Source organism: Leuresthes tenuis, unplaced genomic scaffold (genome assembly GCF_036924035.1).
Source record: "Leuresthes tenuis unplaced genomic scaffold, fLeuTen1.0.hap1 SCAF_20, whole genome shotgun sequence".
Taxonomy (NCBI): Eukaryota; Metazoa; Chordata; class Actinopteri; order Atheriniformes; family Atherinopsidae; genus Leuresthes; species Leuresthes tenuis.
Window position 1 is genome coordinate 23,326,741 of NW_027325374.1, and position 14,946 is coordinate 23,341,686.

Genomic DNA, 14,946 nt, shown 5'->3' on the forward strand with positions numbered 1-14,946 from the left:
GACGACATCTTCTTCAGGGAAGGCCTTGCATATTTCAGGGCAAAGTTAAACCACATCCTGCATCTATTCCAACAGCATGACTTCGTAGAAGAAGATGGTGCTGGAAAACTTTGAGAAGTGCTTTGAGGTCACAGACTGGAATGCACTCTGTCAGCCACATACCAATGCCATGACTGAGTGTGTGACAGATTACATTAACTTCTGTGTGGAGAGTATTATTCCCATAATAAGGACAGTAGGGTTCTTCCACAATAACAAACCCTGAAAAAGCTGCTGAACATAAAAAGAAAAGAAAGAAAGGAAGTTATTGAGGACTGTCCAAAAACAGTTGAATAAGAAGACACCAGAGTGCAAGTAGGTGTACAGAAAAAAGCAAGAAAAGAAAGCTCCAGCAAAACAATGTGAGAGATGTGTGGTCAGGGATGAAAAAGATCACTGGCTTCAAGGTGAAAGAGGATCAGACTGATGGAGGCCTGGATAGAACCAATGAGCTGAACATCCATTTCAATAGATTCAGCTCGGATCAACATACTCCTTCCCTGCCTCCAGCAACACTGAACTCACAACCTTGTCGTATCTACCACAGTGAGGATCCCATTCTTTGATTTTCCCAGTGCTTTTAATACACTTCAGCCTGAAATATTATATAAGAAACTGCAGATAATACAGCCTGCGCTATTATGTAAGAAGCAGCAGAAAATCCAGGTGGATGCCTCCACAACCCCCTGGATCATTGACTACCTGACAAACAGACCACAGTTTGTGAGACTGAAGGATTGTGTGTCTGAGAAGGTGGTCAGCAGCACAGGAGCACCACAGGGGACTGTACTCTTACTGTTTCTCTTCACTCTGTATACGTCAGACATGTGGAAGCAATGTGGACATGTGGACTTAGTTTTTCACTCTCTGCTTGGAAACAACCAGATGACATTGCTGACACATAAATTCAAAGTCAAAGTCAGCTTTATTGTCAATTCTGCAATACATATGCAGACATATTTGGAATTGAAATTCTGTGACTTTCTGTCTCCCTAACAACACAGTAAAAGTAAAACAATAAACACTGAATAAAAAAACAAACAAAAAAACAAACAAGGCTTAATATAAGAAAATATTAAAAGGTGCCTATGATCTTCTCCGCTGCTCTCACGATGCACACCCAGGAACTTGGTGCTGCTCACCCTTTCCACAGCAGCACCGTTGATGGTCAGAGGGGAGTGTTGGTTGTGCGCTCTTCTGAAGTCCACAACAATCTCTCTTTTCTTCTCCACATTCAGGGAGAGATTGTTGTGTCTACACCAAGAGGTCAGATGGCTCTCCTCACTCCTGTAGTTTGTGTCATCGTTGTTGCTGATGAGACCCACCACAGTTGTGTCGTCCGCAAACTTGATGATGGAGTTGCAGTTGTTCAGCAGCATGCAGTTGTGGGTCAGCAGGGTGAAGAGGAGGGGGCTCAGCACACATCCCTGGGGGCCCCCCTTATTTAGGGGGATGGTGCTGGATGTGCAGCTGCCGACCTGCACTGCCTGTGGTCTGCCTGTCAGGAAGTCCAGAAACCAGTTGCACAGGGAGGTGTTCAGTCCTTGCCAATCAAGTTTGATGACCAGCTGTTGTGAGGTGATTGTGTTGAATGCTGAACTGAAGTCAATGAACAACATTCTGACGTGGGAGTCTTTATTTTCCAGATGTTTAAGGGCTGGGTGGAGGGGGCGATTTGACTGGTATGCAAGGTGGAAGGGGTCCAGGGAGGGGGGAGCACTGACCTGATGTGCTCCATGGCTAACCGTTCATAGCACTTCATGAGGACTGGGGTGAGTGCAACCAGACGGTAGTCATTGAAGCTGGATAGTGAGGACTTTTTCAGTACTAGAATGATGGTGGAGGCACGTGGAGACGACTGTCTGACACAGCGACGTGTTGAAGATGTCTGTGAATCAACCTTCCAAAATTACAAACCGAACAGGCAATGGCTCTGGATTCACCTCTTTCAATAGGAGAACTCCATGAAGCCCTTCAACATATGCCTAGTAACAAAGCCCCGGGACCAGATGGTTTTCCAGCAGAGTTCTACAAAGAATTTTGGACTGTTTTGGCACCTGCATTTCACAAAATGGTATTACAAGTTAAGCAGAATGGCAGAGAATCCCCACACATGAACTCTGCTAACATTATCTTGCTACAGAAACCAGGAAAAGACCCCATACTTCCATCCAGCTACCGCCCAATATCTCTAATAAATGCAGACCTCAAAATAATTTGTAAAGCCCTTGCCAAAAGAATGGAAAAAATAACTCCACTTTTTAAACAAAAAGTAAGACAGGTTTTATAAAGGGTAGACACTCATCCACTAACACTCGCAGGCTAATTAATCTCATAGACTATTCTAACAACAACAACCTGGAACCCACAATAGTCTCTGTAGATGCAGAAAAAGCATTTATCGAGTGAACTGGAAATTTTTATTCGCAGCATTAAACAAATTTGGGTTTGGGTCACACTTCATCAACTGGATAAGGATATTATATAGCTCCCCAAATGCGTGTGTCAGGACAAATGATCAAACCTCTCCAAGCTTCAGTCTGCAGAGAGGTACAAGACAGGGTTGCCCACTTTCTCCCTCACTTTTTGCTATTTTCATTGAACCTTTAGCAGCTGCTATCAGACAAGATAGAAATATTAAAGGCATCCAACCCCAAAATATTGAGCATAAAATAAGTCTTTATGCTGATGATGTTTTACTTTTCCTTCAGAACTCTCAAACGTCTCTCACTCACACGATCACACTCATAAATAAATTCTCAACACTTTCTGACTACTCTATCAATTGGTCTAAGACCACAGTTCTGCCCATTAACTGCAGAGTCCAGAATATACCTGCGATCACTTTACAGACAGGAAATATTAGATATTTAGGCATAAACATTTCCTCCAGGCTCTCAGAGCTAACAAAGCTAAATTATGTGCAATTATTAAAGACCGTAGAGGACGATCTCTCTCGTTGGAAGTCCTTACCTATATCACTTATGAGGAGAGTTACAACCATTAAAATGATGATACTACCAAAAGTTAATTATTTGTTCTCAATGATCCCCATAAAACCATCTGCTACTTGATTTAAGTCACTAGATTCATGCATCTCCAAATTTCTGTGGAAAAACAAACCACCACGTATTAGTTTAAAAACCCTACAGAAGACCAAAGACTGTGGTGGATTAGATTTACCTAATTTTCAGCACTATTCCTTAGCCAATAGGTTACAGTATATATCAAAATGGTTTAAACCTAGCCCAATAGATGAACCATGGATAAATATAGAACAAGCATTGTGTGATAATCTGGAAATCTCTGACCTGCCACTTATTAGTCAAAACGTAAAAAATCACAAATGTTTCAAAAGCATTAACATCAGCACCTCTCTGACAGCCTGGTGGGAATTTCTTAAAATAACAAAGTCTTCAATTGTCCCATGTAAGCTTACACCCATCTGGAACAATCCTGACATACTGCAAAACAAAAAAATGCTAAACTTTACTCTGTGGAAGATCAAAGGAATCAAACATCTGGAACATATAATCCAAAATGGAAATTTAATTTCATTTGATGAGCTCATATCACAACATGAGATAGGCAGCAATAAATTCCTAGAATATCAACAACTTAAGTCTATAATAACAAAGAAATATATCCTCCACCAACCAGACTTACAACTCCCGACTAGGGTAGCAGAATTTCTAAGCATCTGCACCCCAAAACTACTAAAACTAATTTATATAAAAATATATAAATTATTGTCTAAAATAGATGACACAATGTCTCTTCCATCCTCAAAATGGGAGGCAGATTTATCCATCAGTTCTAGTCATAGCTTCTGGCCACAAATATGTTTGAACACCTTCAGGATGACTCAGAATCCAAATTTACAGCTCATACAATACAAAATCCTTCATAGAACACACTATACAGGACAAAGGATGTTCAGGATGGGTCTAACACACTCAAACATCTGCTCACATTGCACAGATAACACACCTGATGATTATGCACATGCTTTGTGGTTCTGTGCGCCTGTCCAGATGTTCTGGCTTGAAGTCTGTGAGGACCTATCAACATGGCTAAAGTGTAGCATCCCTGCCTGCCCCACACTGTGCATACTGGGTGACTTAGACAACATCAACATGCAAATTAACTCAGCACACATGGTTCTCACAGTGTTATGTATCGCAAAGAAAACTATTCTCATGAACTGGAAAGCGAAGAACAATCTGTGTATTAACCAGTTTAGAAATTTTCTTTTAGATTATATTAGCATGGAAACAATGTCTGCCTCGTCAAAACATCAATTGGCTGAATTTCATTCTTTCTGGTCCCCTCTGATTAGCTTTATCACATAGTGGTGGTAGTGGGTTGCTGTCCCGTCGTTCTGGGCGGTTGGATGTGCGCTGGGGGGGGCTGTGTGGCTTCGGGCGTCTGGTGGTCTCTCGGGTCGTGGGGACCGGGTTGGTCATTGCTGGGGGGGACTGTGTGTCGGGCTTGGAGGGCAGTTTTGGGGGCTTGCGGGTGGGGCTGTCTTGCGGTGTGGGGCGGGGTCCCTTAGGGGCCTTGGGGTGGTGGCTGCTGGCTCTATGCCGGGTGGCCGGGCCGCTCTGGCGTGGGTTGTGGTGCTGGGCCTGGGCCCTGGTGGCTGGGCGCTGCCTTGCGCCCGGGGGGGGGGGGGCCCTGTCTGTGCCTGGGGGGGCTGGGTTGCCCTGGACGCGCCACAGTATGGGTGGGTTGGTGCAGGTCCTGGTGCCGGACTTGTTGCTCTGGGACCTCCCAGGTGTCCGCAGATGGTTGTTTTTTTTTCAGGGTGTTGGGGCGTGCGGTGAGGAGGGGCGGTGCTTTTCCCCTGTTGGGGGGGGGCCTGGGGGGGCCTGGGTGATGGTGGGTCTCAGGCCCAGGCTGCTGCGACTGGTGTGACCGGGTGGTTTGTTTGTTTGTTTTTTGTTGTTGTTTGTTTGTTTTTTGTAGAGGTCCTCCGGGGTGGGGTGGGGCGGGATGGGTACCTTCTGGGGGTACAGTAGCTCCTGGATTATGGTCGCTGCAGGCCCTGAGCCTGGTGGATATCAGCCCCTCCTGCCCTGGGTTGGCTCCCAGGTAGCGGGGATGCCTATTGCAGCCAGTCCCTGGCTGCCCTCTCTCCCCCGGTGTATATCCCCATTCCCCTCTCCCTTCTGGCTCCTGTACACAGCACACACTCACACATGAAGGGTTTTGGGGGCGTGTGTGTTCGGTGGGGTGTAGTGGATGGGGCCACGTAGGTGGTCCCCTTTGGTTGCACTCTGAAGTTCCCTGCCCCTGTTTTAATTACACCTTAGACATTACTACTTATCAAACACACCCACACACACACATTAGGTCTTGGGGGGTGGTTACACTGAGTGGCATCTGGTGGGCGGGGCTCTTTGGCTATGTAGGCTGCCCAGAGGGCCGCGCTCCAAGTTCTACAGGTTTGGCTGCCCCTCAATTTTAATCGCTCACTATTAGAAAATATTGAAGAGCCAGAAGGGTGAGGGGAGGGGTCTTCTTCCCACACCCCTGCTTCCTGGTTGCTGCTCGGGGCGGGAGGGGCCAAGAGGATTAATTAATTGTTCTGCTGGTTCGGGGTCTGTGGTGGCTGGGGGGCTGCTGGCCCCCTGGTGTGCCCGCTGCACTACACCCCAGCGGAGTCGAGGGAGGGAGGACGTGTGGATGTATGGGACATGAAAGTGTGTGTGGTAATGATTGGGCTTGGATCTGGGACTTGTTGTTGCCTGGCCTGCCTGTGCTTCTCCCGATGGGGGGGCGGCGTTGCCTCTCCCCGCTGCTCGTGACCTCACCCACCTGTGGGCACGTCTTGACTCCCAGGGCACTTGGCCAGGGGCGCTGGGGCAGGCGCTGACCCACTGTGTGGCTGTCTGGGGCGCTTGGCCTTCCTGGGTATTGGGTGGGGCCTCTGCCGGGGGGTTTGGGGGCGCCCGGGCTCCTGGGGCCCGGGTCCAGTGCACAGCCCGTGTCTGGGCGGCTGGGGCCTGGCGGGGTCGGTGGGCTGTTGCCCCTGGCTCCCGGAGGGCCTCTGCCCTATGCTTATGGTGGCTCTGTCCGTGGGCTTCCTCTGCAGTCTTCTGGGTGGATGCGTGGTTGCCCCTGTGGTGGGCTTCCTGGGTTCTGTGCTCCGTGGGGGCTGCTGGTGGCCTGGGTCTTGTGGCCCTCTCTGCCTGCTTCTGATTGCTTGGGGGAGCTGTGGATTGTGGCTCTGTACACTTATACACTCATAACTAAGCACGGTTATCATGTAGGTCCTGTGCCATGGGGGTTGCATGTTCATGCACACACACACATTTATTAGCCCAGTAGCATGCTCGCTAAGTAGTTGATGTATTATCATGTCGTCTCAGGTCATCTATATCCACAGCTGTGTTGTATGCGATTGCCGCTTCTTGTGCTTGTTTTTGTTTGTTTGTGTGTTTGTTTTTTTTCTGCTTGTCTGCTTTCAGGTGCTCCTGGTGGCGCTAAGGCTGGATTCCCCTCAGAGGCCATGGATTGTTGTCTGTTTTGCTTTTTACAGGTGTAGCAACTGGATGTCTGGTTTTTGTTTCTATTTTTGTTCTGTTTCCTCTTCTTTCCTCTTCTTCTTTCCTTGTCCCCCGGTCCGGTTCAGTTCTATTACATGTCATATATTGTCAACAGAAATAAATAAATGGGCATCAAGGGGAGCTTTACATTTATAAAACTTCCCTTGGAAAAGCAAATCTGTTTGGCATCAAAGGTATTCAGACTACAATTCTGCTGCCATAATGCTGAACAGGACAAGGGAAAAAAAAAATAAAAAATAAGATGTCTGTGAAGACATCTGTGATTTCTCCCTCGCAGTCCCTCAGTACGCAGTCAGGTATATTGTCGGGACCAGATGCTTTCCGGGCATTGATCCTGCCGAATGTTCTTCTTACACTGTCTGTACACTGTAATCACCTGGTCGCCTGGAGAAGGTGGGGATTTCTGTGCAGGCGTGGTATTCTGTGCCTCAAAGCGAGCGAAGAACCCGTTCAGCTCATTCAGCAGTGAGGTGGAGCTGTCACAGGTCTACGGTGGGAGCTTGTAGTCTGTGATTGACTGTAGTCAACATACAAAAACACTAGGACTTATACAAAAATGTTGTGTCGTTGGGAGAGAGAATAGCTGCAGCATGTACATGCGCCGCCATCTTGGATCTCATAAAGTCTTAGAACTGAAAGAGGGAGTATGTTCTTTTTTGCATGACTGTATTTCTAATTAAGTATTTGAACAAAAAATGTGTTGAATGCAGTATGTTGTTTTCAACCTTTTTGCCCTCTAAAAATTTGTTTATAAGAGACAGTCCTTCTCCCAAAAAGACAACAGCAACAGCAAGGTAGCACACAGCAACCCATGAGCACTTTTCAAGAACATGCGACCTCTAGTGGTCATGAAATCCACTGCATGTGAAGTGTCAAAATGGTTTCCATTAATATAATTATGGTGTTGTCAAGATCATGTATTTTAGCCCTAACTTGATTAACAAATTAACAAAACCTATTAAAGTAGTTTAGTGGCATAGTAACGAAAAACTATCTTTATTCATGATCTGTTTTAATGTTGAAATCATTGCTTGATGACAGATGATAATTATTTTTGGATTTTGTTATGTAACAGAATCATGTGAAGTAAGGAGGGCTGAAGTCACAAATGAATCTAATTGGTAACATGCTGGCATACATAACCCGATGGCCAAGCTTAATGTCCGGCTTAATGATTTAAGCAGCACCCTTTTACAGAAAATCTCTCGAGGAAGAGATCAAAAGTATCAAACTATGTTGTCCACAAATAGTTGTAAAGGGAGACATACCAAGAAACATAAAGTAAAGAAACATGAAACGTTGCTCCGCTCTTACTTCCACATAGACGACTACTCATGGCATAAAACGAGTGTCACAAAGTGAACTTACAGACAGCGGTTTGGGCAGACGAGGTCATCAACGCATTCTGAGCATTAAACACAGAGTTCAAACGATTGAACAAAATATTTCAGACTCTGTAAGATGGCCTGATTAGTCAAAATAATCTAATCAAGTTAGGAACAGCTGAATGAAAGGAAAGTATATTGAAGGGAGGGAGGTTAAAAGGGAAAGAGGTGAAGACAAAAATGTTAGGTAAATTATTATGGTGAGTGGAGAAGTGTGGGAGAGGCATGAGCGTTGCTGTGACTGGTTCCATGTGGGAAGAAGGAGGGAGGAGGAGGTTAAAAGAGCTGGGGATTCCTTTGCTATGAATCAGCAGTCTAAATATGGTCCCCACAATAACTCACCCATCTACTCCCTGCATGAAGCTGAGGGAAAGCTTCTCTTTTTCAGTTTATTCTTTGCTCTCATTCTTACATATACTGGATAATTTTCCTCATAGTGATGGAGGATGCACTTTAGGTAGCTTTACTACATATACTAGCCAAACATTATGTATTTTTCTCAACACACAATCTTTATACCATTGTTGGTAATAACATGCAGAGACACATTTAGAGATATGACAGCAGGCATGCTTCTGGGCTTTGGTACAAAGTTTTGTACACAGTTTAAGCTGGCTGTTCTCAACTTGTTCCGCAACCAACATCACAATATTTGGTGTGAAACAGCTTTTACACATGGACACTGGACCTCTCAGAAAATCTGATAGTGTTTGTCACTGAGATGTTGATTCTTTAGGCTTTGTGGGTTGCAGTGGGCTGATTTGTTCTAGTGCACATCATGGAAAAAGGCTGGGAAATATTGGGAGTTTTGGCTTAAAACATTGGCTAGGGGCAGGGTGCATTGTCCTGCTCAGGGAGGCTGCTGTGACAGCTGCTGCCACGTGGAGTGTGGTTAGTCATCAACAAAAGGTATGGGTGTATGCAAAGACTGATCAGTGCAGCTTTAACTTTGCCTCTCATGCGCACACTGTGGGGTACTAGAGTAATATTCCTGGCCCGAGTCATGCAGTAAGTACAGTAAACTCTGTTCTTTGGCAGCATGTGGCCTCAACTGTCAAGGAACTGAACACAGATGTAAGGGTGTAAATCTTACTGGATTTTCAGTCTTGACTGAGCCAAACAAACATACACACAACACACACTTCAATAGAAGCCCTGCTGTTCATACTGAGGGGCTTTTATACATCAAATTGATGTGAAGAGCCAGCAGCAATGAAGAGCCTCCTGTTGTGTCACCTTACATTGCTAGCATCTGGACAAAAAACAACACACATTTAATTTTGAGTTTAATTTGTAAAGCAAATCAGTGAAATTGTCTGGTAAAGCACAACTTACATTAATTTCACACTTAAATAACTACGAAATTTTAAATCTAAACACCATATTTAAATAATCCAAGCCCCAATAGTTTCATGATCCTAACAGGTCCTAATATTACACAATGAACGTTTGTGTGAATGAGGCGACCTTTGAACAAAACTAAAGTCAATGCTGAGGCAGATCTTACCAAAGTATGGCAGGAACAGCATCTAACTAGGCAAAAGGAATCAAGTGAAACAAAGACAAGGATCCAGCATCCAGGAAGGCAAACCAAGGAGTATGAATACAGTCAAGGAGGTGATGCAACCAGGTGTGCATGGTTGGAACATAGTAGCAGGGGTGATCAACAGAACACATGTGATGCACAAAAAGCTAAATGAACTAGGAACTATTATATATTATAGGAACTAAATTAACTAGGACACAACATTTTTGCATTAACTATGCACAATGTAGAAAGAATTTCAAAATAACACAGGAAATGAACAAGAAAGAGGAGCCTCTTGTAGGAACAACTGAAGTCTGAAAAATAGTAAGGATGAAAAAAGGATGGAGACAGAGCTTTACTGATGATCCCAACATTCCAAACAGCCAGTTATCAGCTTGGTGTATAAGGACTGTAACAGAGACAGAAACACCATGATATATAATGTGAACATTTACATAAACTGTACAAGTATAAGAATACCCCATCTACCAAATATAAAACATGGCAGAGGTTTGTTGCTGTGGCCTTGATTAGCTGCCAGTTGACTTTGGAGTCATTGTATTTATCAAGGGAAAGAAAAAAATGACAAAATTGAGCATTGCATTTTAAACTGAGATGTCTTAAATGACATGGAACATGTACTTACGGTTTAGTGGTGCCAATCATTTTACCCAACACTTTATAATATGATTTAATTTATGTATTATGTAAAGAAAAAATAGAAGAAAAAACACCCATCAGGATGACATTCTTTCATCTCTGTGTGGAATTATGTCACAGTCTTTCCCTAGACTACAGCGATGCTTTCAGAGGTATACATTCTATCAAAATGCTTTTCAAAATTTACTGTACCAAAGGTGCTGTGCATTCCTCTTTCACGTGAAAATAAAATAAGTCCTCAAAGCCGTCAACCAAAGCTCCTTCACAGGAGGAAGCACCCATATGTTCTACAAAGCCCTCATGCTTTGTCTTCTCTGTGTGAGCCAGCAGGCTCTCTGTTTCAGGAAACATCATTCTGTAACTGTGTGTTTTCTAATCAGCAGAGTATGAGGCCAGGCCTTTTCTTATGGTTACAACAGCACAAGTAAAAATCAGACAGCAGATCTTTGTCTATGCTGACTTCTTTCTTTTCAAAAGCAGAACAAAGATAAGGGACCAACAACAGCACCAACACAATCAAGAGTAACCAAAAGCTCAGTCAGTTTCACATATTTATGAGAGTTTAAGTGACTGCAAAATGCTGCAACATGTAGGCAGGAATTTTTAAGGCATGTACAGAGACCATACAGAGATCTATGTTGGGCCCTTTACTAATCTGACCCATCAGCAGTTTTCATGTTGTAGCTGATTAGTGTATGTGCAACAAACAAATTGGATTGGTTTCAGATGATGAACTCCTATGTATATAATATATAACAACATTTTTCCTCAAGCCTTCCAACTTTTTAGATAATTGCCACAAAAAAAATGTCTCAGTTGAGAAACTTCAGATCAGGTTATCTTCAGCTATTTCATGGAAAGCATATTTCCTAGAAAGCCAAAAAAGCATGATGAGATCCCTGATTTCCTACTGGACATGAAATTTGAAAAAAGAAGAGAAGAGCTCCACATGAAGATATTGTATATTCTCACATGTGCTTAGAGCATATTTTTTGTGGTATGATCCTCTTATAAAACAAAAACCATATCGCTTTCTCCCTTATTTTTGTGAATGTACTTATCTTTAAGAGCTCTACTTTGGAGCTACACCATTAATTTATCTGGGTTTTAATAGATTGGACATCAACATTAGAAGACATGGACTGGTACCTAAATTGTAACACTGGCTCACAGCCTACAAAGAAACATTCTAAAATCTGTCGCTCCCAGGCATATGTAAACCCACTCCTAATATCGATTTATTTTACAGCTGAACTATGCTCTTTTGATTCTGTATGGAACAATAAAAGAAAGCTAATGAGACTTTAAAAAAAAAAACATGCCACAAAGGTAACACTTTACAGTTTAGTACTCCTTCCCTTTTGCTTGTTGACTTTATGAAATATAAATTGATACAAGTCATGAAAATGGGATTGGATTTCATGGAAACTGTAAAAACTACTTTAACTCTGAAGGGCAATCCCTGGATATCAGCCTCTGGTCACCGATATTTATATAATGAGAATACTTTTGATTATGCTTGAAGGAATAGCATATAGTCATGGTAATTCCTATCAGAGTATGAATGTGCTGCCACTCTGTCTTCTGTCCAACCAGATAAAGGATGTTACAGTTCAGAGTGAGACCTGTTGGAAGCGTCTGCCCACTGCTGATTTAGACTCAATCCCCTTGTAGAGGACAGCAGTAGAGCACAGGAAACTAAAAGCACAACCACATATTGTGTGTGTTTTTAATGAAGATGATTATGATATTATGTCATGTTTGGAAACCATAAAAACAGTGTTTAGAGTGAGTGAGGAAGCCAGAGACAGGCATTCAGGGGGAGTTTTTCTTGCCACAGGGCGTCTGCACTTGGCCAACGCTAGCAAGATCTCAGCCTGTTTTGTTTTTCACTATGTGATGTTTCCAGTAGATTGTACTGGAAACTTGCAACCCACAGCCTCCAGAATTACTTAGATACTAATTAAAAAGTAGATTTATGATCTTCTCAGATTGAGAAACAGTTAAGTCACCAAATTCCTTCAGATGCAATGATGAGATCATCTTTTCTTGCTTAGAGCTCTACTCTGCTCATCTGCAGATTGTTATACAAGGAATATTAAGTTGATATGACAAGACAGCGAAGCCAAATTTAACCTATGATCATCTTACAATAGTATTCATATGCAGTGACAGATAGTGTGGGTTGACCAAATGTGTATATGTGTGAGGGAAACAGAGAGAGTGAGTTCGGCCCAAGCCATGAAAGTCTGAGTCAGGGGTGGAAACTCTGAATGTTCTTGCGCCACTGTGCAAAAAGCTGAAAGCTATTACACACTACAACCTCATAGACTAAAAAAAGAATTGTGGCAGCACATTCATATTCTTCAGTTCCCCTTCAAAAAAGGTTGTTCTCTCTCCAAAAAACCCAAAAGGGAAACATATCTGCCCATCTAAGTTATCCTACTTAATACCACACCTCTGCTTTAATTAAGACAATGACTTTTATTGTAATATTTTCAAAGTCTTTTTCAAGGAAGTGGGGGAAAGGATGGGATTTCTGAGTGGAGCCAGCAAGCTAACAAAAGCTTGTATTCTTGGGCTTGGACATAGTGTGCTATGAAAGAAAACATTTGAAGCCATCTGAGAGAATATTCAATCATATGATAATGAATTGGAGGTGGAACAGAGGTGGTGTTTAACTACATTTAGGAGCAATAGTCACAAACACAGACCTATCCTGCATTTTGTCCAAGAGTACCATAGTGTGTTTCAGAATTTACAGTTACTGTAGTCAGACAGCATTGCTTGGAATTTGATATAATTTCTGTTCAGATGCTACTTTTTTATTTACAAATTCTTGGAATAATATAACATATCACAAACTGGAAAATGCATTTTCCTTATTATAAGTTTGAGTATTTGGTTATTAATTCCATACGTATAAATGTTTCTGAACAATTTGCAAAAAATAGAGTATGATGTGCATTTTGCTCACATTTTAACCAGGCACTACTGAAGAGCTTTGCCAGATATAACTGCATCTTATATGACAGGAAGTTAATAAATGCATTTTGTCTTTCACGTGAACATCAGGGATTCAAAATTCCAAACTGTCCCAGAGACTCTTTCATGATTTTATTAGATGATGATTATGTTAAAGCAGCAGGTAAGTATTGAGAGGAAAGAGAACCTTTTTAAGCATGCTTTCTTTATGTCAAGTGTTTGTTGTTGGTGTGATTGGAGACAGCACAGCCTGTCACCTGATCCCTTGCCAGAAATATTTGAACTTTGAACTGCTTCTTGAAATCCTTAGCATCTCAGCAAAGTGAACAACATCTTTAGTAATCCAATACTTTCCCATTCACTAAACTGCTGCTATATTATTGTCAGTGGAGCTTTTTTAACGGTGGTGTTGTATAGACTGGACTTAAAACCATAAATTCAACATGTTCAATTCACCCATGTGCCACACCCATCCCTCATAAACTGTCACGTACTTGAAGCAAAATCATACCTCAGAAAAACAACATCTACACATGGATACAGGTGTTAGTTCACTCAAGCAGTCTCACCTGGTAAATCATGACTTTAAAGTTGCGTCTCTTGAGCAGCTCTGCCTCATTGTTCTCCAGCTTCTTGATCTGACCTCCTTGCTTCTCCAGTGTGGCCCGAACTGTCTTCACATTGACGCTTACTTTTTGCACCTTCTCCATCATCTTATTGACACTGTTGGATGTGGTGCTGTGGCTTTTGGCTAGTTTTGTCAGCTCGCCTTGGATGTTGGTTACTGAACGTTCCATATCCTGCTGTCTGGCCTCCAGCCCGCTCTGGGTCTGCTGGATCTGGTCCACCGCCCCAATGATCTTGTCAAGCAAAGACAGGACCATGACCCCGTTCACCTGTGGGTCTAGCTTTGTTGCCTCATCTTTGTCTTCGCTGGTGTCCCCCTCTGCGCCCATGGTGGAAAGATCTTTCTTGGCTGCACCAACAGCATTATCTTCATCATCTGAAGGTGGGAGGTTGACCTCATCATCTGAGATTTCAGTGAGGGTTTGAGGCTCCAGCTGGGCACTTGATGATTCCAGTGCTTCCATGGCTGCCATGTCAGTGGATTTGTGGTGTGTTGACAGCTGATCAATCTTTCTACACTACCTGGTTTTTCAAGATAATTTTTTGAGTACTTGCCTTCCCTCCTGCTTCTTCCTTTCTTCTGTTCTTTGGACTTCTGTTCCTCCCCCTCCTGTTTAAAAGTTATCCAGCATATAGACACTGTTTATTTCTTCTGTGCTGTTCTCTTCAAGTCCCTGGAGACAGAGCAGTTAGCAGGGAAAGACAAAAGATGCTAGATGTGACCACATAAGCGTTCTGAATGCCACACCAGTCAGAAAACCCTGCAATCAAGCTGTAGTCTACTGGTTATTTTCTCTCCAACCCGATTTTTTCCACTAGACTCTCTCCTCTCCTCAAACTCCTCCCTTATCTCCTCCCAGCATATGCCAAACATTAGTTAGACTCCACCTAGGCTAAGCCCTTCCATGATTCAGTGACACACCCCCTAGGTCTAGCCTTGTCCCATTGGCATGGCTGGAATAGTTAGCTGAGCTGCATCAATATGTTGTGTACAAGCTGAGGCACAGCCAAAGGAGGAATGTTTGGCTGCATCTGTTCCTGTTTCCACTCTTTTCTTCCTGCTCCACAGAGCATGTTCAGTAAAAGCAAGACAGGGCTTTATTTATTCTGGATGAAAAGCACCAAGAATAAAAAAGGGACATGAAAAAGC

General features: G+C 43.1%; 1 protein-coding gene across 1 annotated transcript in view; it reads right to left on the reverse strand.

Annotated features, from left to right (window-relative positions):
- Positions 1-14,599, reverse strand: part of LOC140278552 (caveolae-associated protein 1-like) — a 39,589-nt gene extending 24,990 nt beyond the window's left edge. The window contains exon 1 of the mRNA XM_072373588.1: positions 13,739-14,599. Within this exon, the coding sequence (XP_072229689.1) occupies positions 13,739-14,269 (531 nt within the window). The 5' untranslated portion in view covers positions 14,270-14,599. The remainder of the gene's footprint in view (positions 1-13,738) is intronic.
- Between the last annotated feature and the right edge of the window lie 347 nt (positions 14,600-14,946).